This window comes from Strigops habroptila, chromosome 1 (genome assembly GCF_004027225.2).
Source record: "Strigops habroptila isolate Jane chromosome 1, bStrHab1.2.pri, whole genome shotgun sequence".
In the NCBI taxonomy this organism is placed as follows: Eukaryota; Metazoa; Chordata; class Aves; order Psittaciformes; family Psittacidae; genus Strigops; species Strigops habroptila.
The window spans coordinates 155,557,710-155,583,335 of record NC_044277.2 but is presented as its reverse complement, the minus strand read 5'-3'; the positions used below and the strand labels follow the sequence as shown (position 1 = coordinate 155,583,335).

The window sequence follows — 25,626 nt, the reverse complement described above, 5'->3', positions numbered from 1 at the left end:
GACAACAGGCTCTTCGGCGATGCCTGCGTGGGGAGGAGCCACATCCCGCCAGGGAGGAGACACCGTGTGTGCGGCGGGAGATCTTTCCCGGGGGGAAGGACCTATGGGCCGGCTCCTCCCCTTGCCTCCGTCCCTTCGCCGCCGCGGTGAGTGCAGGGGAAGGGCCAGGGGTGGAGGAGGGTCGTCGGGGTTGCTGCCCGCCCCGCTCTCCTAGTCGCGACCGGCGGCTTCCTCTGTGGGGCAGAGTGGGGGGTGGCCGCCATGTCGTGAGAGGCGGGCGGCGCGGAAGAGGGGGGAGCTCGGGGCAGGCGCGAGGGGGCCGTGAGGCAGCAGGGTAGCGCCGGGAGAGGCTGTAGGGGGCAAGTCAAAATTTCTGCTTTCTGTAAACCAAAGTTTTCCTGTTGCCGCGTGAAAGTTTCTCTGTTACTTTTTTCCCCTGCCGAGGTGGAAGGGGAAGAAGGGCTGCGCCGTGGCGGCTCCTGCCGGCGTCTGCGTCTTGGTGAACTTGTCGCGCTTGCGAATTGGAAGTTGGGACTTTTTCGTGTTTCTATAGCAGGGGCTTCTTCCGCCTCCGAGGTGGAGGTTGCCGAGTGTCAGGCAGCGAGTGAGGAGCGGCCGGGACAGGCAGCAGTGTCCCCGCATCTCCTCGGTGAGGAAAACAGCGCCTTCATACAACAGCAAGGCTACCAGGAGTAAATAGTTTTTTACCCATGCTGGCCGGTGGTGCAGTTTTCCTGAAGGAAAGGCTGGCACCGGCAGTTAACTCTGTCTCACTTGGGGTAGTCGGGCATTTCCCGCTCGGGACCCCGTGTTGCTGGATCGGTGGATTACGAGGCACAAGCGAGCGGTGGTGGTCGGCCGGCGGAGTGGCTGTAGCTAATTTGGTTTGCTGTTTATGACCAGAACGATGCTTGAGAGCGAGCGTTAGGAGAGCTGTGAAAATGCGACACCATCAGTTGGAACTTCAGTTGTAGAATTTGCTGCAGGTTGCATGTAAGAATATTATATGGTGGTAGAAAAGCAGTTCCATTTTTTAGATACACCAGTAAATAGTTCCCTTCCTGCTCCATCTCTTAATAAAATCCCCAAGATTTCTCTGATTGAAGGAATTTTCCTTTGCTTTTTAATAGTGGTTCCTTCTTATTTATTGAACTTTTCACACCAGAACAGAGTTATCAGGAAGCCACATACAATGTTTTTGACAGGGGCTGGCTAATTCAGCCAAACGTTATATACAAAGTTCTGTTTCTTTAAAACTAATCTTTTAGGAAATGTAGCAGCAAAACTGTGAGGGATTTGAATATTTTTGTAAAAACCTTTGCCTTTTAAACAAAAGCTTGTCAGTTTACTGCGTGGAGGCAGAAATAATTCCTTCTGTTTTCATTTATATCTGTGGCTCTTCAAACAACTAGGGATGGCTACAAAAGCTTATGCTACTGTCAGAGAGGGGGGGAATCGCTGAAAGATGCTGATCTTGGTGACCCCAGAGCAAAAAAAATCACAGGAGTTGTAATGGATTTACACCATTGTGATGTTAATGTATGGGTCCCAGGGCACTTACTGACATACATAGCATCAATGATGATAGACAGAGATTGTAAACGGGGGCTCTGAACAAGCTCTACCAGTGCACCATTTCTGCTATAAAAAGAAAAAGCTATTTTTTTAGTACCTCTGAGAAATACATAGAATCACTTTTCATCAAGACGTACAGATCTTTTGTGTAGTGTATGTGTCCTTTTTCCCCTGTTTTCTACATATTTTTTACTATTCTTGAACTATGTAAAATAGTTTTAAGTTCTTTCAAAAGTGAGAGCTGCTGTGTGGAAATGTATTCTGCCTTATTCATTTGTTACAGACTGGCTGCTGTGGCACACATGAAATAAGACATGGAAAATCAGTTTCTTGCTATCACTGGGAGAAACAGAGGAAGTTGAGTTTACATTGGGCTGACTGAGTCTAGTTTACTGTTATTATTGAGAAAGCATGGCACAGTCTGCAGTTCTCTTGCTTGTAATGACTCTGCAGTGGGGTGGCTGGCACTGTAAAACAGCTTTCCTCAGGAAACAAATCTGACTTGGAGACGTAAAGAGCACAGATTTTCATGTGAAATGGGGCACTATTTTCATACAGCCACCTCTCGAAGAGTAATTACATTTTGAATACCACAGGCAGAGGGCTATGCCAGCAGGGGCTCCCTTGCCCTAGGCTGGCACTGGGATTTGTGTGTGTGCTTTGCTGTTTGCCAGAGATGGCTGTTAATTGCTGTAAAAATCCTGAAGATGTTCCAGCTACTGGCTGTGGTTAACCAGTTATGTACCTTAGGACTTTGTTTCACAAGCAATTTAGAGGAACAGTTTTTGTCAGAATAACAAGACTACAGAAGAAGTAGTATTGACTGAGTTTTCAGCTCTTCAGGAATATTCTAGTTTGGTCTTAAAACAGCTGCTTTAAAAGGCAGTGAATTAATTTGCTGCTTGTATTGCCTTCACTGCTTCATCCTACTCAATCTCTTTGGGAGCAACTGTCTCGATTAGGAGTAAATTCCCTAGTTCACCCCAAAGTGGAAATGTTTTTTAGCTATTCTTTAAGATTCTTCAGCCCTTTATCTGCAGCATTTACATATGGTACGACCTTGTTGTGATAAAAGAGCATTTTTTTCACTGCCAGAGGACTTGCACTGGAAGGTGAACAGGCATAGCAGTTTTGTTAGAAGAAGAGCAAGGAGATCTTAGTGAAAAGAGGATGTGAGAAGGGCAAGGCTAGGAAAGATATAAATGTATGTATACTTGCACAATGTTGAGAACAGAGAAGTCAGAAGAACCACCACATAAAAGTGCCAGTGCGTTCATGCAGAGGCCATCAGCACCGCTGCAGCTTATTGACATGGGTTATATAAAACCTTGCTGTAAGCACTGATACGTTTAGTGTACTTCTTACTACGACTAATTTCATTTCTCTTTTTCCCTCCTTGTCCCTGGCCTTATCACTGTCTTGCTTTCTCTTTGTATTTCTCAGTTATACAGGCTTATGCTATGCATCTCTTGCCACACTTGCTGTTGCTTCTCACATCCCTTCAGTCCCCATTGCGTTTCATTTGGCCAGGGCTGTGTCTTTTCTCTCTTCTCGGCCTTTACAACTGATGAGTGAGCACTCCGTTCTCTGGTTCTTTTTAATTCCTGGTAGTCTCTGTCTTGTTAGTGATTTTTATGAAGGGTTCTAAGAGCCTTAAGGTGGCTTTCAGAAAAATTATTGTATTCATAAGCTCTTTCAGAAATGGAACAGTTCCAGAAATCACAGAATCATAGAATGGTAGATGTTCTTAGACCTTGGTCAGTGAATTGAGATGTCTCACATCAATGTATGTCTTGGTCTTTTCTAACAGCTTTCTAATGACTGATGCCACATCAGTCACAAGAATTGCACTAGAATCCAGCATCTGGAGTGCCCAAAATAAGGCAACTGCATACAGAACACTGTATGCACTATAAGCAAGGAGATGCTTTCAGCACATGTTTAAAAGCTGTAGAAGCATTTACCTTTAAGCATACCAGATGTGTAACCTAGCATTGTAAAACTAACAGATCCTTTAACAAGAGACTTAGTACTTTGTAACCTTGCGATCCCTCATTGAAAAGGCTCATGTGTATAAGTGGAACTCTTTCTAGGAAGAGACGTGATGGACTTGCAGATAAGTTGGAGACCTCGTGATGTCAACACATTGGCCTTATGTTTAAAAAAACCCCAACAAAACCAAACTGACAAAAAAATGCCCTAGCAAACCAGAATCGTATACATCAGAATCATAAGGCAGTGTGTTCCTCTGAGAGAACAAGCTTGTTTCTCATGCTGATCAGGACTTTTAGGTGCTGTTGTACCAAGAACTGCTACTGAAGGAAATTTTTGTGGTTACTTTTGTCTGAGTAGGACCTGAAGTTTCCTCATATAGCTAATACACATTGCTACAAACATGCATGTGCCTGCCTTGTTCTTAACTACGTGCGGCAGGAAGTCTTTCTGTTCCAGCACCATTTAAGGTGTTCAGCCTCTCATCTGATGTGGCATTTTCTTAGTCTATGGATAGTGGAAATTTCCATTGTTTCTTATTAAGAGACTGATGAAAATTACTGTTTTCTCCAGTACTGAGTGGTGTACAGTTTTTTGCTTTGAAGTCAATATTGCCACTGAAAATACCACTGAGTACGTCATCATGCACAGAATTCATATTGCTAGCTCTGACTTCCCTGCCTGGCATTTCTGCACTCTTTCCTTTTCTCCCCAGATGCTTAGCCTCGCTTCATATTCTCTTTGATTGCAGCTTTATTTCTCCACTCTCTTGCACCCGGGCATTTTTGGGACCTTCTGATCTTTCCATATTTTCCACATTCTTGTCCTTTTCCTGTATTTATTTTTTTTTTTTCCTTACCCTCTTTGTAGATGGCTCTGAAGGAGTGAAGAAAATACTTCTCTTTAGTTTGTACACATAACAGGACTTTGGTTCATTATTATGGTTTCCTTGATGTTCCTCAGTCCTTCTCACAAAGCAGGAAGAAAGAAAATATATTAGGATAATGTGGTCCTAGAATAACCACAGCAAGCAAGGGAATGTTGGGTAGATGCAGTATCTTGAAAGAAAAGATACTGCATCTCTATTAAGATCTCTATTATGTGTGTTTTAAGGTGACTGTCCCTTTAACTAAAAGTGTGCTAAAGCTTTAGAGTAAATGATGTTTTCAACATCGGTCTTCATGATAGAGTTCGTTTATGGAATGAGCTTTCTTGAACAAAGAGTTGTGCCAGTGTGGCTTCTAGGAAGCTCAGTGACTCAGAAATCAGCCACTTCATCTGGTGGGTCATGTGAATGGCATAATGAAAGGTTGATTTGTCTGAGTAGATGCAGTCACTTACTTATGTGGTAAGAAATTCAGATCACTTGGTTACATTCCCTTTGCTTTAGAGAGTATTTAGTTTTGGAGTTGGCTGTGATCCGGTTGGGAATTTGCATAGTCTCAGCCTTTGAAGGGCTCAGCTCTTAATGCAGTTATCTGCATCTATACTGGTTAGCAACCAGAAGTTAGCACTAATTGGTCTCCTGAAATCAGAGGAACTAAGCTGGTTTGCCCTGTCATTCATTGTAAGTGTAGATAGGTAGTATCACTAAAATGCAGTAGTATAAAACCTGTGTCCTCCAGCGTCAAGCAGGAGAAGCTAAACTGATGCAGACTGCACCTTCTGGTATGGAAACCCCATAGAAATGAACTTGTTCCAGCAGCAGGTCACCTGGAAGAATCTGTGAGCTGGCAGGGCTCAGTTCTAGCTTGCCAGGGCAGTGCAGGGAGTGTTTGGAAAGTTTGCCATCACTGTAAACATGTTGGGAAACTCTGTGAATTTTGTAGCAGCAGAGCTGGCGCCTTTACAGAATTGTTGAACAAGAACTTTGTGTTCTGTTTTTATTCATATGACAGTAATCAGAATCTAAATATTCTTTCAAATAACCCTTGTGCTGCTGAAGCAGTACATTTTACCTGTTACTGGACGGTGCCAGTAATTTGTGTTCATCATGCATATTCTCACTGTCCATGTGGAGGTGATTCAGTTGTGATCTTGCAAAAATCTGCTTTTTGCATGGGAAATTGTATGCGCAAGGTTCATACCTAAATGAACTTATTGTTGAATTGTAATTACAATATAACTTCATGCCTGATATATTACCTGCAATTAAAACAAAACAACTTGAGTAATACAACAGAGAGCAAACCAGTCCGATCCCAATTCCTATTTCTTTATGCCTTGTAAAGAAAAATGGGAATAAATGGCCATCTAAAAAGAGCTCCCAAGAGCTCGTATAGAAAACTAGAGCGTGCACAGCATATATATTTATAGACAAGGAGAGAGCATTCATGCTTAAGAGTATGGTTTCTAAACAACATCTCTATAGCAATGAGAGGGTTTCCTGATCCCCATAGCTGTCAGGGTTAATGATCTCATTGTGTCTGTAGGTGTACAAACAGGGGCTGAGGTCAGGTCTTCAAGCCTAAGTGTTTGCACAGGCTTTAAATTGATATCTTCATTACAAGCTGTATTGGGTGCAATCTCTTCCCTTTATGAAGATGGAGGTGATTGGATGCCCAGTCCAGTAGTGAATATGAATTGTGATGCCATCTTCCAGGTCTAGTTCATCACATGGGGAAAGAGTCTGTGAATTCAGTTATTCTGTGCAATTCCTGCTCAAGGAGAGGTCCATATTTTTTGTGTGAATCACTAGAGATGGGATCTTGTATATTTACAGTCACCTAATTTCAGTGCTTTTGGTAATATTGTTGTTTTTCAGATTCTGAAAAACCCTGTTTTTAACTTTTATGGTTACTCACTTGGATTTGATAAGATTAACCAAATTAAACCCATGCAATTATATTTTCCCTGCTTTACACGCTGTCTGAACTGATAGCTTTAGAAGGTGTGAAGTGCTCTGTGCCCTAAATGGTGTATTAGCTCTGAAATCAGCAGCATCATTTTCACTGTTATCATCATTTTACTCCTGGCTTTCACATCAGAAACATCTGATCAGTGGTTTTCCCGCAGTTTCTCACTATTGCCTCTCAACCCTTCTGTCCTGAAGCTAAATGCTTTTTCCTAGTTTAGCTAAAACTGTGTCAAGATTTCACAAGGCCTCACTTACAGGGACAGATACCGTATTGGCAACACTTTATACAGGGTCTGTGTTGTAACACAGAAAAAAGCAAAGTGAATTGCCAGCAGAAATTAATCCCCCCTACCAAATTAATTACTATGAAATACAATTTTATTCAGTTTACTTCCTTGCCCAGATAGATTTGGACAGATGCCCCGCTTTGCTATTGAAACATGAAAAGCTAATAAAAATATTAAATTATGCACTAAGAACAGGCAGTTAATAAAGCAGATACTAGCAGTGGTGTTTGAGGCAAGCTGCAGTGAAGTGCTGGTACAGAAGGGATACTGCGTGCTGTAGATATTTTCTTTTCCAAAACCTGAACAAATAAATGGAACTACCTGAGGAAGAGACCTCTTATTGAAGTTGGCCATGATATTACACAGGAGTATTTTTTGATGGCAAAATGAAGACTATATCTTCATAGGATAAGGTTTAAATTGAGGTTCTATACACTTACTCTTTACAGGCTCGGTAGTGTGAAGGACAGATTGGATGTTTCCCCGAAGTTAACTCCAAGGTGACTTCTCACTGCACATGGACAGTGATGAGGCTAGGTGGAGCAGCTTCTTGATATCTCAACTATGGAAGACCAACTTTGTGCTAACTTTGAGATTTCTGTGGAAAAACCTCCAGGAGCAAGTCCTCCATCCTTCATTGCTTTGCTGAAGGTATACAGAGAACTTTTGGTCAGTAGAATCCGAAACACGCAGTGTTTGATTGACAACTTGATTGAGAATGACTACTTCTCCACTGAAGATGCAGAGATTGTTGTCCAATTTCCAACTCAAGCAGATAAGGTAATCTTTTTATTTCACTCGCCAGGGTAAAGCTTTTGTTGCTTTCAATTTATGACTGGGGTTTATGGGTTTATCTGGCAATTTCATGTCTAGTGTCTTTTCTAATCTTTGTTATATTGGAGTTTCCTCACCCCATTCCTTTTGGACAGGGATTTCCAGCACATCTTTTTACAGCATGGTTGGCACTGCTTGTAATGCCTGTTGACAGCTGTCAGAATGAGCAGGGTGATAATTGCTGTTCTGTCTCCAGTAGCTGCAGCTTTGTCCTCTGATAAGATGTCTTTGTCCTCTGATAAGATGTGGCCACAGTAGCTGTTGAGTACAGCTTGCTACACGCAACCCTTCATTATTGTGCAGAGCATTGCAAGGAAAATCTGCTTCAGGATGCTATGGGACATCGTCCTGCTTTAGAGGAGGAGAGTTGGAAATGAAATATTATTTTAAAAGTTAATGACTGTCCATGTGCACACCCTCCCTTCTCTTTAAAGACCTATGTACATTGCGAATGTTTGTATGGAAAACTGATACATCCTGGCACATTTAGGTTCTTGATTTGTCTTTGGACATCAGTAGCAAAAATTATTTCCTGGTCTTTTGATAGGAGAAAATTATCACATGCACAGTTGCTCTTTGCATCATGACTTAAAACAAACCCCTCATTTCTTTCCCTGAAAAAACAGTCATGCAGCTTCAGAATAGTGTCACAGATAGAGGCAGACAAACCATAAAAAATTTGAAGACCTTGGACTTCACTAACAGTGAAGATTTTCATAAAATAATCATTCTTGGTGGCAAGTTGAAATGGTGACACAGTGCTCACTCTCTGTATAGAGTCAAAGCTGAATAAATGCACACTGTATAATCATCTGCATTTCTTATTGTTCAGCATAATATATGTGATTGTAACAAAGCCGAGGGGGAGGCCGTGCATCAGCAGTCTAAGCATAGACAGCAGGCCCCAGCAGTTAAGTGAATTGGACTCTGGGGGAGCTTCTCTGGAAGGCATAAAATTGTTTTTTAGAGCATACAAATTGTAAAAAAATACTGTGTTTATGCTGGGCTGCATGTTCCTCACCCTGCTTTAAGCTCACAAAAGACCACAGTCTCTATAAACACTTTGTCTAGTTTAGAATTGAATTCTTCATTAATTTCTAGCAAAAGGATCCAGACATTCAAAATGGGTCGCCAGATGATTGCTGTGTCTTGCAGAGGGTTTTGTACTAGGGTTGCCCTGTCCTAGTTGCACAGAGATCATGCTCTGCCTTGCATTCAGAGGTAAGGCTTAGTCTTGAACTTCTCCAGCCACTGCCTCGTAGCCATTAGTTTTGGTAAATGTTGCAGGCAGCGAGTGCATTGTACTGAGAGAGCCTGCAGAATTGAGCTCCTGTGTTAAAACGAAGAGTTGTAAGTTTTGGGATCTACATTAAGGTCCAGAGAGAGATCTGCCTATCCTGCTCTGGATCTGGCTGGATCCTGAGGTAAATCTAAATGTGACTGGAGTATTTAGAAACCAGAGAGTGAACTTAGGGAAACCACCCTTTTTTAATTTTAACCAGCATGGGATTTAAAATATGCTATCTAGTCAGGCTGAGGAAATCCTTCGGGACCCCTCTTGAGGAGCAGTTTTTATCCATTTTTTTTCTGGTTAGCATATGGTTTAGCTAAAAGTTCAGTCCTTAACTTGCAGAGCCAACTCTCTTGCAACATCCAAATACAAATAGCAAGTGAGGTTTTTGACAGTTCAACTTCAGAGCTAGATTTTGAATTCACATTGTTGAAGCACCCGTTCTGATTTTAGTCCCCTGTTCCAGTCCAGAAAGGATCCTAAAGTAGTCTACAAGTGTAACTGTGATAAAATGGTATGTATCAACGATCTTTCATGTGGTGTTTCTTCAGGTTCGCAAGATTCTAGACTTGGTTCAAAGCAAGGGTGAAGAAGTTTCAGAATATTTCATCCGTGTCCTGCAGAAAGTCACTGATGCTTACTATGAACTTCAGCCTTGGCTGGATGAAATAGGTTATGAGCCTTCAGAGAATATTTGTAGTAAACCTGTGGTAAATACAGATCCAGGTAAGACCATGCATCTATACTACTTCCCTTAGAACTACCTTGCTATGTAGGAAGCTCTAACCAGGTAATATGAGAGTGGGAAAGTCTAGGCAGGCACAGCCAGTGCATGCTGTACTTGCTAGCAGTGGTAGCCAAATAATTAAAAGGCACACCGTATAACACAACAGTCATGTTGATATATTACATTCTGTTTTGCTGAAGTCAAACTCTTTCTGCATTTGTTTGTGGATATGTAGCATAATGGCATAACTGTCTTGTGCCAGCTGTGGTATTTTCTAGGCCTCTACTACAATTTATTAGCAATACCGTGGTGTTCTGGCAATGGAATAGCCAGTATTTCAGGATGAGGACAGTCAAGCAATGAGGCAGGTTGCCCAGAGAGGCTGTGCAGTTTCCATACTTGGAGGTTTTCAAGATCCAACTTGATAAAGCCCACCGTAACCTCACCTGTTCTCATAAATAACCCTGCTCTGAGCAGGAAGTAGGACTGAAGACCTTCTGAAGTCCTTTCCAACCTGAATTATTCTATGATCCTAAACAAATTATACCAAAAGTCAGAGTTAAAGTATTGCCGAAATAAATGTTTTCCTCTTTAGAGATATTTTCATACTATATAAATATAAGAATTACTTTGCCCCATCTGAAGCAAAGTTTCTGTTGCAGTAAAAACACAAACCAATATGTAAAAAAAAAAAAATCTTGTGAGATGCTTGGCACCTGGTTTCTAAAATGCATGCCTTCTATTTACAGTAATAAAAGTTAACAAACAACTTAGGAAAGAATAACCACCTCCTTGATAGAACTCTCAGGTAGCATGTAAATATAGTGAAAAGGCAGATGCCAAAACTAATCAGTGACCAACAAGCTTTTGCAGAGAGTAAAACAGCCTTTAACAAAGTGTCAGGGTCTTGGCTTTGAGTCTCAACTGAAAGATGGCAGCCCCTTAAACCAATGCAATGTCAGTACTGGCTTTCAGGAAACGGTGGCTCACACGTTACCTTTCATTAGCACCTGAATTTCCCGAGAGAGTGATAATGGCAGCACAAATAGAAGTAATCTGCCAAAGAACCTGTTTTGCATTAGAATTACATTTGCTTATTACCCTTGTCAGTTCCCAAAGAGGTGGCTCATTGTCTACACAGGCTTTTTAATAATAGTCTTTTCAATAATAGTTCCCTGTCTTTTTAGTTAGCAGGTATTGCCAAAAACTCAGATGTGAACTGGGACGGGACTCCAAGTTTGTTATGTCATATGCTCAGAGGGAAGAGATGCTGCTGGAAGAAATCTACTCCAACAGTATTATGGAGCTGGTCAGTTTTACCCATGAGAGTCTAGGCAAAGTGTGTCAATTAGAAGCCCTTTTTGATGACACAATTGGTCTAATTAATGAAGATGGAGAGACTATTTATGTCTTTGGTGATGCAGGAATTGGAAAGTCCATCTTGCTGCAAAAGATACAAAGCCTTTGGGCCAGAAAAGAACTGGACGTAGGGGCCAGATTTTTCTTCCATTTCCGATGTAGGATGTTTAGTTGCTTTAAGGAAGATGAAGCCATATGTTTGAAAGACCTACTCTTCAAATATAATTGCTACCCAGACCAGGATCCCACAGAAGTGTTCCATCACATCTTACAATTCCCTCATACGGTTCTTTTCACATTTGATGGCTTCGATGAGATCTATTCCAACTTTGATCTCAGTAGCATGCCCGAGATGTGTTCGCCCAGTGAACCCGTCCACCCCCTGGTGCTGCTGGTAAGCCTTCTCAGAGGAAAGCTGCTTAAGGGATCCAAGAAAATTCTTACAGCGAGGACAGGAACTGAGATCCAAAAAAACATCATCAGAAAGAAAGTGTTGCTTCGTGGCTTCTCCAGCAATAACCTGAAGGACTACACTGCTGTGTTTTTCAAAGATGAGGGGCAACGAACACTGGTATTGAACCAGCTGGAAGCTAACCCCAATCTCTGCAGTTTGTGTACAGTGCCTTTATTTTGTTGGATTATTTTTAAATGCTATGAACACTTCCATTCCATGTTTGACAGCCACGAGCTTCCAGACTGTTCTGTTACATTGACAGATGTATTTTTGCTCATGATTGAAGTCCATCTGAACCGGTCTCTGAAAACAAGTTTGCTGAAGAACAACACCAGGAGCCAAGCAGAGGTGTTCAAATCACAAAAGGAAACTCTTCTAGCTTTGGGTAAAATGGCATACAAGGGGATGGAGAACTCTTTCTTTATCTTCAAGCAGGAGGAAGTCTCATCAGTGAACATATCTGAAGGAGATTTGCAATTGGGCTTTCTTAGGACAGTTAAAGGTTACAGTGGCTGTGACGATCAGTTCACGTATGAGTTCTTGCACCTAACCCTTCAGTCTTTTTTCACAGCTTTGTTCCTGGTTATTGAAGAGAAAGTGAGTGCCAAGGAGTTACTTCAGTTTTTCAATGAGTGTTCGTCCACCGAGACTGCCCGGCCTACTTGCCTTCGTATTCCTTGGTTGAAGAAACAACTAGCAGGGGAGGATCCTTTCCGAAATAATGAACACTTTCATTTTACCAACCTGTTTCTTTGTGGCCTGCTTTCAAGATCCAAGCAGAAGCTCTTCAGACATTTAGTTTTGCCTGCAGTCATTAAGAGGAAGAGAAAGATACTCATCACATACCTTGGGGAGAGCATGAAATCCCACCTGAAAGGCCTCACTCGATCCAGGCTTCCAAACTACAATCAGATCCAGGTCCAACCCAACTTTGTTTGGATGCTGAGGTGCCTCTATGAGACTCAGAGCGAGAAAGTGGGGAAGTTGGCTGCCAAACGCATGCACGCCAATTACATCAAGCTCACGTACTGCAATGCCTACTCTGCTGACTGCAGTGCTATTTCCTTCGTTGTGCATCACTTTCAAAAGCGCCTGGCTCTGGATCTGGACAACAACAACATCAATGACTACGGAGTGAAACAGCTGCTGCCTTGTTTCAGCAAGCTTGCAGTGATCAGGTGGGAGTCTGTGCAAGCAGGTCTTTGCTTATCCTTGTTTTATTACACAGGCTGCTGGGCTGGAGGAATTGATCTCAAAAGTGGAGAAGGATGAGGATTCTTACTGCTGCTGGAAATCAAAATGTCATATTTTCTGAACTCTTTGTTCAGCCAGTCACAGGAGCTAGGGACAAGCTGTGAATTTGGAAACCCAAATGGAAAGGGTAATAAGAAGTCCTTAGAAGCCAGGACTGTTTAAACCTGTAGGTTCAGTTAGCTCCACCTCAAATTGTTTTTTCTCACAAGAGGATTTTTATGGGAGAAAGTGCATAAGGGAAAAGAAAGGAAACAGAAGTGCTTCCTCCATTACCTCAAGATTGCCTCAGCCTATCTGTGTCCTTGGCCATATGGGGTAAGAGAGGATCTGCTGTTCACAATAAGCCTTGATCAGAAGCTCTGAATTTCTTGCTTTTACATCTTGCCAAGATGTCTGGCTTTCACAGAATAAAAGCTAACGTATAGTACTCCATGAAGGATGTAGCTGATGTCTTTAGATGTGGTGTTTCTCTGAGGTGATGTGGAGAGAGGACATGGCTTGGTGTCCATGGAGATCTGACAGAGAACTAACTCCACCTCTAACATCACAGGCCAGATTGTTCCACCTGTAGTCCTTTGAGGTTGTGCCATGTAGTTATACCTTATTCATCCAAACATTTAGGTGCAGAGGACCAGAAACTTCAAATATACCTTTTTTTAAAGCTCCTTCAGCCTCATGAGTTTGTTGGAGGGGAGGAGGTTGGTTGGTTTTCATTTGTTTGCTTTTATAAATGGATTTATTCCTTATGGTTGGCTGTGCTCTGCCTTGTTTTCCTCTAGGACTAAATCAGAACAAGTGACACTTTTTCCAGTTAGTTGCAAATCAGCTGACCTCCCAAGAGAAAGCAATAAGGAAACCTGGGGGGAAAATGCTTAAGTATGTAAGACAAACAGAGAAGAAAAGGAAAGACTTTCATTCTTTGTGCCTATCATACGATCATGCCCATACACAGTGTGATATTAACACCATCCCCAGCACCAAACCAGTTTGTTAGGCTGCCTTTTTGTCTTTATGGCTCTTCTGATGTTAGGACTTTGATTTCTAATGAGGAATTTCTCCAAATCAGGAAATGTTGTTTCTATCAGCTTAACCATCCCTTTCAAAGAAGCAGACTCTGCTGGTCTGTAGAAATCAGCCCTGATTTCTCCTGTGTGCTAGTGCATGCTAAAGTGACCAAGTTACTAACTAGCAATAGCCAGTGATGCTTTTGGTAATAAGGGACTCTCAGCCGTGAATGTTCAACTTCTGAGTTTGTGTAGAAACTAAAGCTGGTCAGAATGTTTTTACGGGGACAGCTTTACCCAGAAAAATGTGATTCATCACAATTGGAATGCTTCATGGGAGCCTGTCCCTTTAATCAAGGTGAAAAAGCTTGAGAAGCTAAAACCAAACCAACACAACATCAACAAGAAGAAAAAAAAAACCAAACCTGTGAAAAGAAGTACTTTTGTTCTGTGAATGACTGATGTTGATTTGTTTCATGTCTACTTGGTACAAAAAAATCAGAAACATCTAGGATACCCATGGGATTGCAGTTCTATTTCCTGGCCAGGCCTTTTCACAGCGTTTATTCAGTGAAGCCTGAATGTGTGGTGACTTCCAAGGTGCCTGGCTTTCACTAGGTACTCAGAGAGAAAGTTTCAGGAAGAGTAGTTAGGAAAGCTTGGTTTTGGTAGGGTGTCAAGCAGAATTTCTTCCTTGCAATCACAGTAAGCGTGGGAGGATGAGGGGCTTGTTTCTGGTTTCTGACTTACTACATGTTTTCAGCTCTATGGACAGCTTCCAGAGCATTACCTTGGAGATTTGGGGCTTTTTGTTTTCTATTGGTTTCAAAGTGAGCTGTATGAAACTGAGCTTGCATTTCCCTTAATGGCTTTTAATATGTGGCATAAGGGCCTTTTAAAATATCAGAGACCTCTATGCGTAGACCTATTCATTAACTCATGGGTGATGAACACCTGTAATCTGTATCAGTTCAAACTTTCTTTTTGTTCCTTTCATTCCAGGCTCAGTGTAAATCAGGTCACAGATCATGGAGTAAGGATCTTGTATGAAGAACTCTCCAAGTACCAAATTGTGTCTTTCTTGGGGTACGTACCAACTGGAAGCAAAACACTAGATACTGATACTAGAAAATAAAACTGGCATGCTGACAGTACTGACACTGCAAAGGTGGGGTGGAAACCACAGTTACCTCCTCATTTACTGAACATACGCGAAGCAGCATTTTGTGTCAGAAATGATTCAGCTGCCATCCTGTGACAGTTCACTGAGAAAAGGCCCACAGCTTCCTCTCCCATTGCACTGCACCATAGGGTGGTCTTCCACTGACAGCAAGCACTTCTGTAACACACTGCAGACCACTGTCGGGTTACTGAACTGTGTGGGCATGCTAGTTTTATATGTAAAGCCTTCTGCTAGCTGTGGAGGGGGGAGAGACAGCATGAGCAAGAGTGTGAGCTTCATAGCTAAAGCCTTCTGTTTGCTCTGCTGTAAACTGATTTATTTCAACTATGCAAAGCAGATAGAGACTTGGTAGAGACTAGTATCAGAAACATACAGTTTAAAGCATAATGTTCATGGTACCAATTTCTTGAAGACCTTAGTTCTTAATCAAGTTGAAGCTGGAAGGCATGTTAGCTCTGACTCCCTGCTTCTTGGTTAAGTAGCTACATAAAAATGACTTTTTGAAAAGTAAATATGAATAGCAGTAACTGCCTTCTTCCTCCAGTGCCCTAATGTAAGTACCTCTGCTCAGGTATCTGATCTTCAGTAATATTTGCAAGGGGATTTTCTGACTTTTAAAAGACCAAAAATACATTCTTCTGGTGTTTTCTGGCAATATTATTTCTGTACTAACACAGGAATAGAGGGAAGGTTTGTTTGCTTGGAGAGACCATTTATTAAAAAATTTATATAATATATATTTTCCCATCATTTGGAGTCTGGTCTCCTTGTATTTTATATCTAGCCCTTCACAATATGAATTGTATATCAAAATAGAAATACAAGTAACTGTGAATGTGTACAAAGGCATACAAAAAAGATAGATGCTGTGTGTTATTATAGAACATTCAGGTTGTAAATATTAAAGTAACAGCAGGAATAACCTATTTTTACCAATGTGATTTTTCTTGAAGCTTATACAACAATCAAATCACTGATGTTGGAGCCAAATATGTTGCAAAACTAATTGAGGAGTGTTCAAGCCTTGAATACGTTAAGTATGGTGGACTTTTTTCCTTTCTTTTTCTACAGTATCCTAATTAAAGCAACTTGAAACAGGAGGGAGAGTGGAAAAAGAGCAAAAATTGTGATTCAAATAACATATAACTTAGATTGAAGTTGTATCTTCTTTTACAGTCGTCTAGCAGTGAATGGCAGCAGGTGAAACCCTGCTCATTGCAAGGGGGTTGGACCAGATGACCTTTGAAGGTCCCAACCCAAACTATTCTATGATTCTATAATTCTATAATCCAAAGTCTTTACTAGAATATAGTAACTAGCAGAAAGAGAGTATGAGACCTGTTCTTTACCTAAATTCAGTCTGAGCACCTGAGTGAGGCCAGTGGTGCATGAATCTTGCTGCCCCTTGCAATAGGCGAATTCACTTGGATTTAGTACCAGGCTTCTTTATATCTTGTCTTTTATGGGCCATTGGAGTCAGGCTGTGCTGGTGTCATACTTCAACTCTGGAATTCCCCGAATTCACTTGGTGAGTTGTTCCATTTAATTCCTGGAACTTCCCCAAGTAAGAGTGTCTGGCCATACACAACACTAGTCTGACATAAAGGTCAATATGATCATTAACCAATGGTTTAATTGTGACCGTAGCAGAAAGTAGAGGTAACTACAGCAATGTCAGCTGTAGTTGGTATGAATGTAGAAACTAGGAGCCAGGGACTCTTGGGTTCTGGTCCAGTTCTGAACACCCCCCCAGTAGCCACATCCTTCCCACTTGAAATACTTGCAGAATTTGGTTCTTTCACTGCTTTGACACAGTGCTTTGCTTATTTCATGTAACTTTCACAAGAAAGCCTTTCTGGAAGATGGTTATTTTCAGGCTGCATAGTTACCCCAGAGATTATTTTGAGGTAGAGCGCATGTTCATGTGCCTGAAGTCAGTCAAACAAGCCAGTTTTACTTTATGTAAATGTAGTGGGTTGAGGGGTTTTTGGGTTTAGTTTGTTCTTTACATCAGTGTATATGCAATTGAGACTTAGCTCTTCCTTGAGCTTCAGCCATTTGATATCCGCACATAGGCCAAAAAAAAGAACAGGGCTCCTGCAGAGTGCCAGCCAGAGACATTGTTGCACTGACCTATGCCACTACCTATGGCCTATGCTCAGAATAGAAATATTTGAATTTATTAGGATGCTGGGGAGGGACTCTTCATTAGGGACTGTAGTGGTAGGACAAGGGGTAACAGGTTCAAACTTAAGCAGGGGAAGTTTAGATTAGACGTAAGGAGGAAGTTCTTTACAGTGAGGATGGTGAGGCACTGGAATGGGTTGCCCAAGGAAGTGGTGAATGCTCCATCCCTGGCAGTGTTCAAGGCTAGGTTGGACAGAGCCTTGGACAACATGGTTTAGTGTGAGGTGTCCCTGCCCATGTCAGGGGGGTTGGAAGTAGATGATCTTAAGGTCCTTTCCAACCCTAACTATTCTGTGATTCTATGATTACAGCCTGTGCTTATCAGCTGCAGTCTCTTCTAGAGCCACACAGTCAAGAACAGGTGCTCTGTTCCTTGTGGCATCGTGAAACATGCTGCATGTAATTCATGTACTCTGTAGCAACTGCTGATATTATGAACTATATTAAAAACTAGGCAGGGGTCCTTGTCTTGAGGATTGGTTCCTAAAGCTTGTTTCTGACATACTGAGCACCAAACCCAAGATTCTACTGTAATACTTCTGGTTTGGAGGGCTGACATGCAAAGTATGTAAAAGACAACATAAAATTATGTATTTTAATCAAAGATTAAATGACTGCAGTATTTTTTTACTCTAGATTAACCTTTGATAACTGCAGCTAGCCTCCAGAATTAATTAGCATTAAATACTTGCATTGCTTTCTGAGGTAGTGGTCTAATAACTGTACAGTTGTAAGTAAGTGATGTACCTCATCAATTCTTGTATTTTGTGCAGAATAGGAGCAAACAAGATAACCAGTGAAGGAGGGAAGTGCCTTGCCCAGGCCATCCAGAAGAGCAAGACAATGTTTGAAATTGGGTAAGTTCAGTGCTAAGGAGCAGAGCTCAGGGCTTGGTCTTGGCAGTGCATCTGTAGGATTCTACTTTTAGTCTTACCTTCTCTCTTGCTATTCCTTCCCCACCAGTGGTGGCATTAGAACAAATCAGTGCAGAAGTATAGTCATGTTTTCCTCTCAGAGGGAGACGGAGAGCCGCTTTATTGTTCTCCAGTTCACTTAATGATTGTTTTGGGTTTTGTTTTTCCCCTGTTCTGACAGAACCTTAAAGGAGGGACAAACTAGCAAGAGGAGAGTATGTAAAGATAGCCACTTTCCTTATGGCAACACAGCTTTTCTAGAGATATTTGGTCATTTTTAAGTCTGGGTGGTTTTGTGACTATTGGTAATGTACCTAGTTATGGAGTGTCATTGTTACAATTGTCAAACCTTCTGCACCAAGTCCTCATAAAGCTGTGAGAGAATAAAATAGAAGTCCCATCGTCTTTCTCTCTAGTCCCTAACTGGAGACTGCTATTATTGGAGAGAGGTCTGAATGTGCTCAAATAAACCTTTAGTCCCTGACCACTTTCTCAGGAGTAGTGCTAGACTTTAGGGTTTAATTTATTTTTTAATCTATCCCCCCTGCCCCTGGCAACTCACAGTTTCTCCTTCCACTCTACAGGAGAACATTTCTTTCAGAATCAAATACTCGAAGGCATGGAATTAAAACCTTTTTGGCCATTGTGAATGTCACAAAAACACCTGAAATATGAAAATCAGATTTGAACAATCAGATTTTTGGCTTTTAATTTTGTTGTTCTACAACATTTCACGAGTGTAGTCAACAGCAGGCACACTTCCATTATCATATAGCTGGGCTGCTGTGCTGTACTTGCTGTAATTTCAGTGAAGGACTCCTGTTTTCTCCTGTGGAGGAAATGGTCACTCCAAATGGATTTAGGATAGCTTGGACAGTGATGTTTAAACAGATGTATTCAGCATTTACATAACAAACTGTCAAGGACAAGGAAATTCTGGGGAACTTACTGGAAGTGGATTTGTTTAGATACCACAAAGCTCAATTGATTTTAAAAGAGCTGCCAACTAATTACCCATCAAGCTGAGTGTGTCTCTGAGTCATCAAGCCATGATCCCTGTAAAAAACCCTCTTATTACCTCAGCAGAGGCGCTTTCAAACCTCATAATATAGGACGAATTTTCAAAGTGGTTGGTCTGCATAGAAAAGATTTTACCAGATACTGCTATTAAATGTTGACCAAATCTCTGCAGTTTTTACCACATTACTTTCCCTTAACCCTTTGTGTTACCAAGGATTGTTTTGCCATTGGAAATACTATTCCTTACAAATGTGTGGAAGAGCCCAGGGTCATACGGTCCCCGTGAGATTTTGATCTTTCTCTTGGCCACTGGCGAGAGAGGAGATACCATTTGGGTATAATGCTGAAGGAACTGTAACCATTTTGCCAGACTATTCTGAAGGAGGAGGGGAGCTTGAGAGGGGGAGGAAACGCTGAGCAGGGAAACTATAGGATTTAGGACTTGGTCTGTTTCTCATGGCAGCTCACTGTACAGGACCACAAGACTCCTTTACCCCATAACGGGGCTGCAGAGGGTTTGCCCAATGCAGGAAGGTGATCCCAAAAGCACTCCTCCTCCAGCAGGCTGTCTCCTAGAGCTGCTTCTGTGCTGTAGCCTTAGGGTACAGATGAGTCAGCAGAGGCTGGTGGTGTGTTGTGCAGGGAGTGCAACATGCCTGGCTCAGCCAGGAGGTACCTTCCAGGTTTCTCACAAGCCTGAAAGACTGTGAAGTAATCAGGGGGTAGCGGGGGGAAGAGAAAAGGGGAGAATGCAACACTAAGGGGCACTAGGGCAGCACACCTGATATCTCCTGGTTTCCTCTCTTCACCAGGATGTGGGGTAATCAAGTTGGAGATGAAGGAGCAAAGGCATTTGCAGAGGCCCTGAGGAACCACCCCAGGTTAACAAACGTGAGGTAAAGCACCAGCAGAGCCGGGCAGCTTGTTGTAGTGCTGGCTGTCCTATCGTGCTTTGAAGCAATGATTCTTCCCACCAAGCGTTAGCTTGGAATGCCATCTGGTATTGCAGCCTTCTCTGTGTAACCAACAGGCTCCTGGTGGAAGCAAGAGGCCAGATTGAATCAAAAAGCCCTGTGCAACCATTAAGCAAGTTAAAAATATTGAAGGGCTGGCATCCTTTCCTCTGTCTGCACCTCCTCCCCTCGTGCTGCACAGAGTTGCTGGCATTTGGGAAAGCACATTGTCAGTGGGTGCCATTTTGATCTGGGAGCTTTAGCAGAAGGATACACCAGCTGTCACAGAATCAGGATCCCAGTGAGCTCAGTGCTAACAGCTTCTGTTGTGAAGGTATAACAGTACTTTTACCAAAGTAATTTTTACGAGATATTGGGTAGGGACCGGGGCATTCTTCAATTCAAGCTCATCCTGTACTGCAGTAATGCTAAGACCCCACACATTCAGTGCTAATGAAATGTAGTTCTTACTGGAGTTCAGTGATTCATTTCTAACCAGCCTTCCGGAAGCCCCAGCATGGGTGAAGTTGGTAGCACAGCACAGGCAGAAGCCAGCAGTGTGAAAGAGCCCATCCCCCACCAGACTTTCAAGTGCTGGCTAGGGATTTAAAGAAGCATACTGAAGCGTCTGCTGCTGTTTTGGAGTCCATCCACACAGCTGGTTCATGGTGATCCTTTCAGTTTGTCTCCCAGTTCCACTGGCCTCCACTGCGAGGGAGCAGACAAGGCTCTTTGGTTTCCCCACAAGGTGGCACATGGCACTAGTTTCTTGGGGAGTTTTGGGATCTCTGGAGAGCTTATTGCTGCCATTTCGGATACACGGATTTTGGAGCTGGTGCCTTGCCTTCCTTTCTGTAACTGGAGAGTCGGGCTTAAAAAATTAAAAGATGAACAGGTGCAGTGACCTAGATATGTTTAAACTTAAAAGCTATCTGAAATAGCCATCTTCCCATAATTGCAGAATCCATCCAGACGCATCAGACTTGAAAGAAAACATTTTGAACCTGAACCAGAGCTGAGTGATTCTCAGACGGAAACAAATCTGCTGATGAATGTGTTTGCAAGAATAAGGAGGAGTAACTGCGCTGGCTAGACCTAGGTTTTGCTGGCACCTGTGCAGGGTGAATCCTCTGCTCTGCCATGTACTTGCACTCAGGTTCATTTCTTATCTTCCAGTGGTTAACCTTGCTTCATGACTTGAATTCATAGTTAGCACCAGTGGTAGCTTTATGAGAAGATTAAGGGAAGATAGTCCCTACTACATCAGTTTACTTCAGCATATTTGTCATTTTTAGGCTCAGCCATGATGGACTGAGAATATCTGATTTCAGCTGAAGCTAGGAGGGACTTGTGCTAACATATATTTGTGCCATTGCCCTACTTGATGTCCCTTTCTACCTTTTTTTGAGACGTTGCATTATTTTCAGGTTCTGACCTGGCTTTTGAGGGGGGGAAATGCTTTTTGAACTCTCAAAGCCTGGAGCATAATTTTAACTGGATGATTTTGCCAATGTCTATTCAAAGAATTAAGGGCAGACTAAGAAATGTTTGTGGTTTGTAATGGAAAGCATGCATTTACAAGCTAATCTCTCCCTGCACAACAGAAGGTTGTGTGTTTGGAAGAAAAATGAGGTATTCAGGTGTCTGAAGGACTTAAAGGACAATATGCTCAGTTTATACCAGGACTTGGGTTGACAAATCCATGTAAAAACCCATGTACTGCTAAGCACAAGTCTTTGTCCTTGTTAAAAGCCTCGACTCTCAAAACCACTGGGTGCAGCTCTGCTTTCAGTCCTGAGAGTACAGCTTGCTGACAGCAAGCCTTACAGCCTGTATGACAGACCTGCACTCAGGCCGCAGCCTGGGAACTGTTCTCACTTGTAACATTTGTAAGGACTTAGTAGTTTGCAAAGTATGTGAGCCTTTGAAACACCCAAATGCTGAACTATACAACTGGGAAATAGATCATCCAGGATATGCACTAGTATTTGGTAGTGGAAGGGCCAAGTGATGCTGTGTCTTACACATTTGTATCTTTATTTCACAGTCTTGCATTCAATGGCATCACGACAGAGGGAGGCAAAAGCATTGCTGAAGCTATGCAACACAACAACTCCGTGAAAATCTTCTGGTAATTGACAGTGTGGTCTGCTTCTCCTCCTCTTCTTTCTCCATAGAAAGCTGCAGCCTAATTTTATTTCCTTCAATCCCATTGCCTCCTCCTACTCTCCTCACCTCCTTCTCTCCCTCCCCTCATCTGCTATGCTTTCACTACCAGCAAACTGTAAGATGTATCCCTTTGGAAGAATGTGGACATGAGTAATGGAGCAGCAGTGCTTGTCCTCTAGGACACATTCCAATGTCCCAGTGTCATGCTTCACTCTGCTCCCTCCATCTCGCTTTCCCCATCTTCTCTCACTTCCATCATATGAAGTCAAGTTCTTTGTCCCCAGTTTTTGCACCTCTTCAGTGTTGTCTCTACCTCTCTGCATTTGTGCACTACACCTCATTCACCTTTTAGCCACTAGAACATCATTAGGATGTTGCTCTAAGAAATAAAGATCTGATACTCTTGTTTCTTTTACCTTCAGGGCTTCTCTTCAGTATCTCTTTGTGTCCAGACTTTAGAAATTGCTCAGGGCAAGAACAGCACACCCCCCTTTGGCTGTCTAAAGCTAAGTCACAGACAAGCTGGTAAAACAGGGGGCTGAAAAATAATGATAACATCCTAAGTGAACGTTTTATCTCCCATTTAGGTTGACTAAAAATGAGTTGGATGATGAGGCAGCAATCAGTTTTGCAGAGATGCTGAAGGTCAACAAGAAATTGGTGCATTTATGGTGAGTTACATTCCACAGAAGCACAGGCTCTTTGGCAGTCACTGCATTAAAGCTTCACCTTCCAAGTCTATGTAGGTCACAGTAAGCTTTCTGTGCATGGTCTGGATGCAGCTGACTGGTTGTAGACAGTTATAATGGAAAGTTAATAAAGCTGCTGTCTGGCGTTTTGAACCTGCTTTCATAGAGGCAAAAGTTGAAGCTGTTTGTGTGTCCTGGTAACTTTCAAACTGCTAATTGATTTCATCTTTCCTTTGGGGAACAGCACTGGCCTCAAACACAAAAGTTTCATAAAAAAACAAAACCAAGAAAAAAACCAAACAAAAGAAAAACCAAGCAGTGAGCTAGAATAGAATAACCTGATTATGATTCTTACTATTTATCATCATACTATGAAAGTAGCAAGCTCAACTCTTACTCTTCGACCAAGGACCTACATGACAGACAGTTCAATACATGTCCCATTTGCTTGATGTTTTCTTCTAGGGCTAGCACTTTCGCTTATGCAAGACACTCATCTATAAGAAGTCCCCAGAGATCCTTCCTAGCAATCCCAAAGAGACTAGTTAAACTTCTAAGAAAACACAGCATTGGCTGTTCTAGTACAGAAGTTCACAAGAATTTGTCCATGGATGGAGTTGGGCACATGTGGTCTGTGAAACAAACGGCCATCCATTCATTCCAAGTGATCAAGAGAGCATAATAAATGGAGTCTGTTTACAAGCTGTACACAGACTTTGCTAACTGCACTCTAGCATTCCCTGTATTAACTCTCGTTCTCACTCCTTAGGAAGCCTGATGGTTGTCAGAGGTGCCAAGTACTTGTAGCCTCTTCTGAAACCAGTAGAAGCTCTGCTGCCCATCACCCTGAAAATAAAAAGTGGTGGGGAGAGCTTGATTTGTTTGTGCAGAGCTGCAGATACATTTCACTGAGCAGTTTGGTTTGAATTAATATTAAAACTTTCCCCATCCAAAGAAGGCCTAGTAATCTTAGATATGTGCCTTTACCATGGCTTGGGGTTTCTGCCAGTAGACAAATTTATATCCTACTTTATTGGTTATACCAATGGATACCTCCAAAAGGTAGTGACCTATATAGATAGTTGGACTTGAGGCACGATTAGAGGTAGCTGAAAGCATCTACTGGATCCCTTTGCATTTTGATTAATTTACCAAATGCAGAAAGTCCTTTAATGGGAATGCCTCCCTGATTCCTTCCTTCTCTCCCCACTAAGAGATTGTTCAATTCATTCCAATTTTCTTGAATCCTGTGGGATTCATGCAGCCAGTCACATGGAGAGGTACAGCTACAGGGGACACCATGGCAGTCTGAAAGGTAAGTATTGACTTGGGCTAGGGGGATGAGTATTTTTATACTCATGCAGATGAGAGGGCTTTGTTAATTTTTAGCTAGGGGGATGGTCTGCAGTCTGCAGAGTAAGAGTTACCTACTGCTTCCATCAACTGTGCAACTTGAGAGCCGTCTTGTATCATGTTTTTCCCTCCGCTCAGATAAGACATATGTTGTAGCTGCTAAGGTGGCTTCACTGGGACTTGCACCTACTCGTACCAGGGTCAAATTCAGTGCCTTATTTTTTCAGAGATCTTGCTGGTCTGATAAACAAGACAGGAGGATTTGGCAACCTGCAGATCATAACTGCTAAATCACTGTGCGTACACAGGTTCTGTACCCAGAATTTTTTGTACATCACTTATGTCTCGCAGCATTCTTAATAAGAAACCAGAGCTAAGAGGTTTGTGTGTCTCAGAGAGTCCAAATATCACAGTCCTATACCAGCAGTAAATGGTTCTTAGCAGAAATTTGTCAGCTATGTAATTAATCTCAGTATTTCTGGAATGCAACCACAAGCAAGATAAAAAGGAAGAGACTAATATCCTGAGCTCTGTTTCTGAAAGTGCATGTGGGGTGTTCGACCAACACTGTGTGCCATCCTCACAGGCAGGAATCACAGCCATCATCGTGTGGCAAACAGGCAGCTCTGCTCCTTGACGTCAAGCTGAGCGTAGGTTGTGCATGTGCAGTAAATTAGTTTGTGTGTTATTTGACATGAAGTGCTTTCTTTTTAGGCTTATCCAGAATCAGATTACAGCCAAAGGAGTGAAGTACCTCAGTGAAGCTCTCAAGGAGAACACAGCTATTAAAGAAGTCTGGTAAAGATCCCTTCCTCAAAGGCTCACTTTGTAAACTTTCTCTTTAAAACACTTCTGGCATTGCTTCTTTCCAGCCTAAAAAATTCAGAGCAAAGTTTATGTGAGGCAGGGGCTGTAGTTCCAGCAGTGGGTTTCAAATAGGTAAAAAGCCTCTGTCATTGAAACACTTCCCCGTGTTTTACGAATGTCATGCAGTTTGGTGAGTTCACATCTGTCTGTACCACTGATTGGCAGAATGTGCGTGTTTGCAGAATTTGGGCCTAAATTCATAGACCGAGTCTTGCTTGTCCTGATTTATTTTTAAACGTTGGAACATGTTCATGCTTTTCAGAAGCTAAATCCCAACAAGCAGGAGATGGTTCCGTTTAATTAGCATTGCTAACGTTGTTCATGGAATTTGTGCTTGGATTTTCTTTGGGCAGTGCTAAGCTACAAGAAGATTAACTTTTCGTAACATTTGCTTGTAGATTAGGTGGGCATCACGGAGTCACGCATGTGCACTGTCAGGCACAAAGCCAAATCCCACATTCCTTCCCTCACCTCAGGGAGCTCAGAAGTCAATAAGAGAATGCTGGGTTTAGCACCACTGCTTTATTGTTGAACATGAAATTTATTTTTAAATATATATATTTGTTTTAGTGAAAGGACACTGAATTCTTGCTTAGGAAGACGATGACTCACTATCTGACTAGTGGGTTCCCTGGGGATGTGGAAGAGATGCTTTTT

General features: G+C 42.2%; 1 protein-coding gene across 1 annotated transcript in view; it reads left to right on the top strand.

The window, feature by feature from the left end:
* Nucleotides 1–81: 81 nt before the first annotated feature.
* Nucleotides 82–25,626, top strand: part of NOD1 (nucleotide binding oligomerization domain containing 1) — a 29,058-nt gene continuing 3,513 nt past the window's right edge. The window contains exons 1-11 of the mRNA XM_030498934.1: nucleotides 82–146; nucleotides 7,161–7,491; nucleotides 9,388–9,562; nucleotides 10,751–12,554; nucleotides 14,637–14,720; nucleotides 15,771–15,854; nucleotides 17,778–17,861; nucleotides 19,751–19,834; nucleotides 21,939–22,022; nucleotides 22,648–22,731; nucleotides 24,817–24,900. Of these exons, the coding sequence (XP_030354794.1) occupies nucleotides 7,276–7,491; nucleotides 9,388–9,562; nucleotides 10,751–12,554; nucleotides 14,637–14,720; nucleotides 15,771–15,854; nucleotides 17,778–17,861; nucleotides 19,751–19,834; nucleotides 21,939–22,022; nucleotides 22,648–22,731; nucleotides 24,817–24,900 (2,783 nt within the window). The 5' untranslated portion in view covers nucleotides 82–146; nucleotides 7,161–7,275. The remainder of the gene's footprint in view (nucleotides 147–7,160; nucleotides 7,492–9,387; nucleotides 9,563–10,750; nucleotides 12,555–14,636; nucleotides 14,721–15,770; nucleotides 15,855–17,777; nucleotides 17,862–19,750; nucleotides 19,835–21,938; nucleotides 22,023–22,647; nucleotides 22,732–24,816; nucleotides 24,901–25,626) is intronic.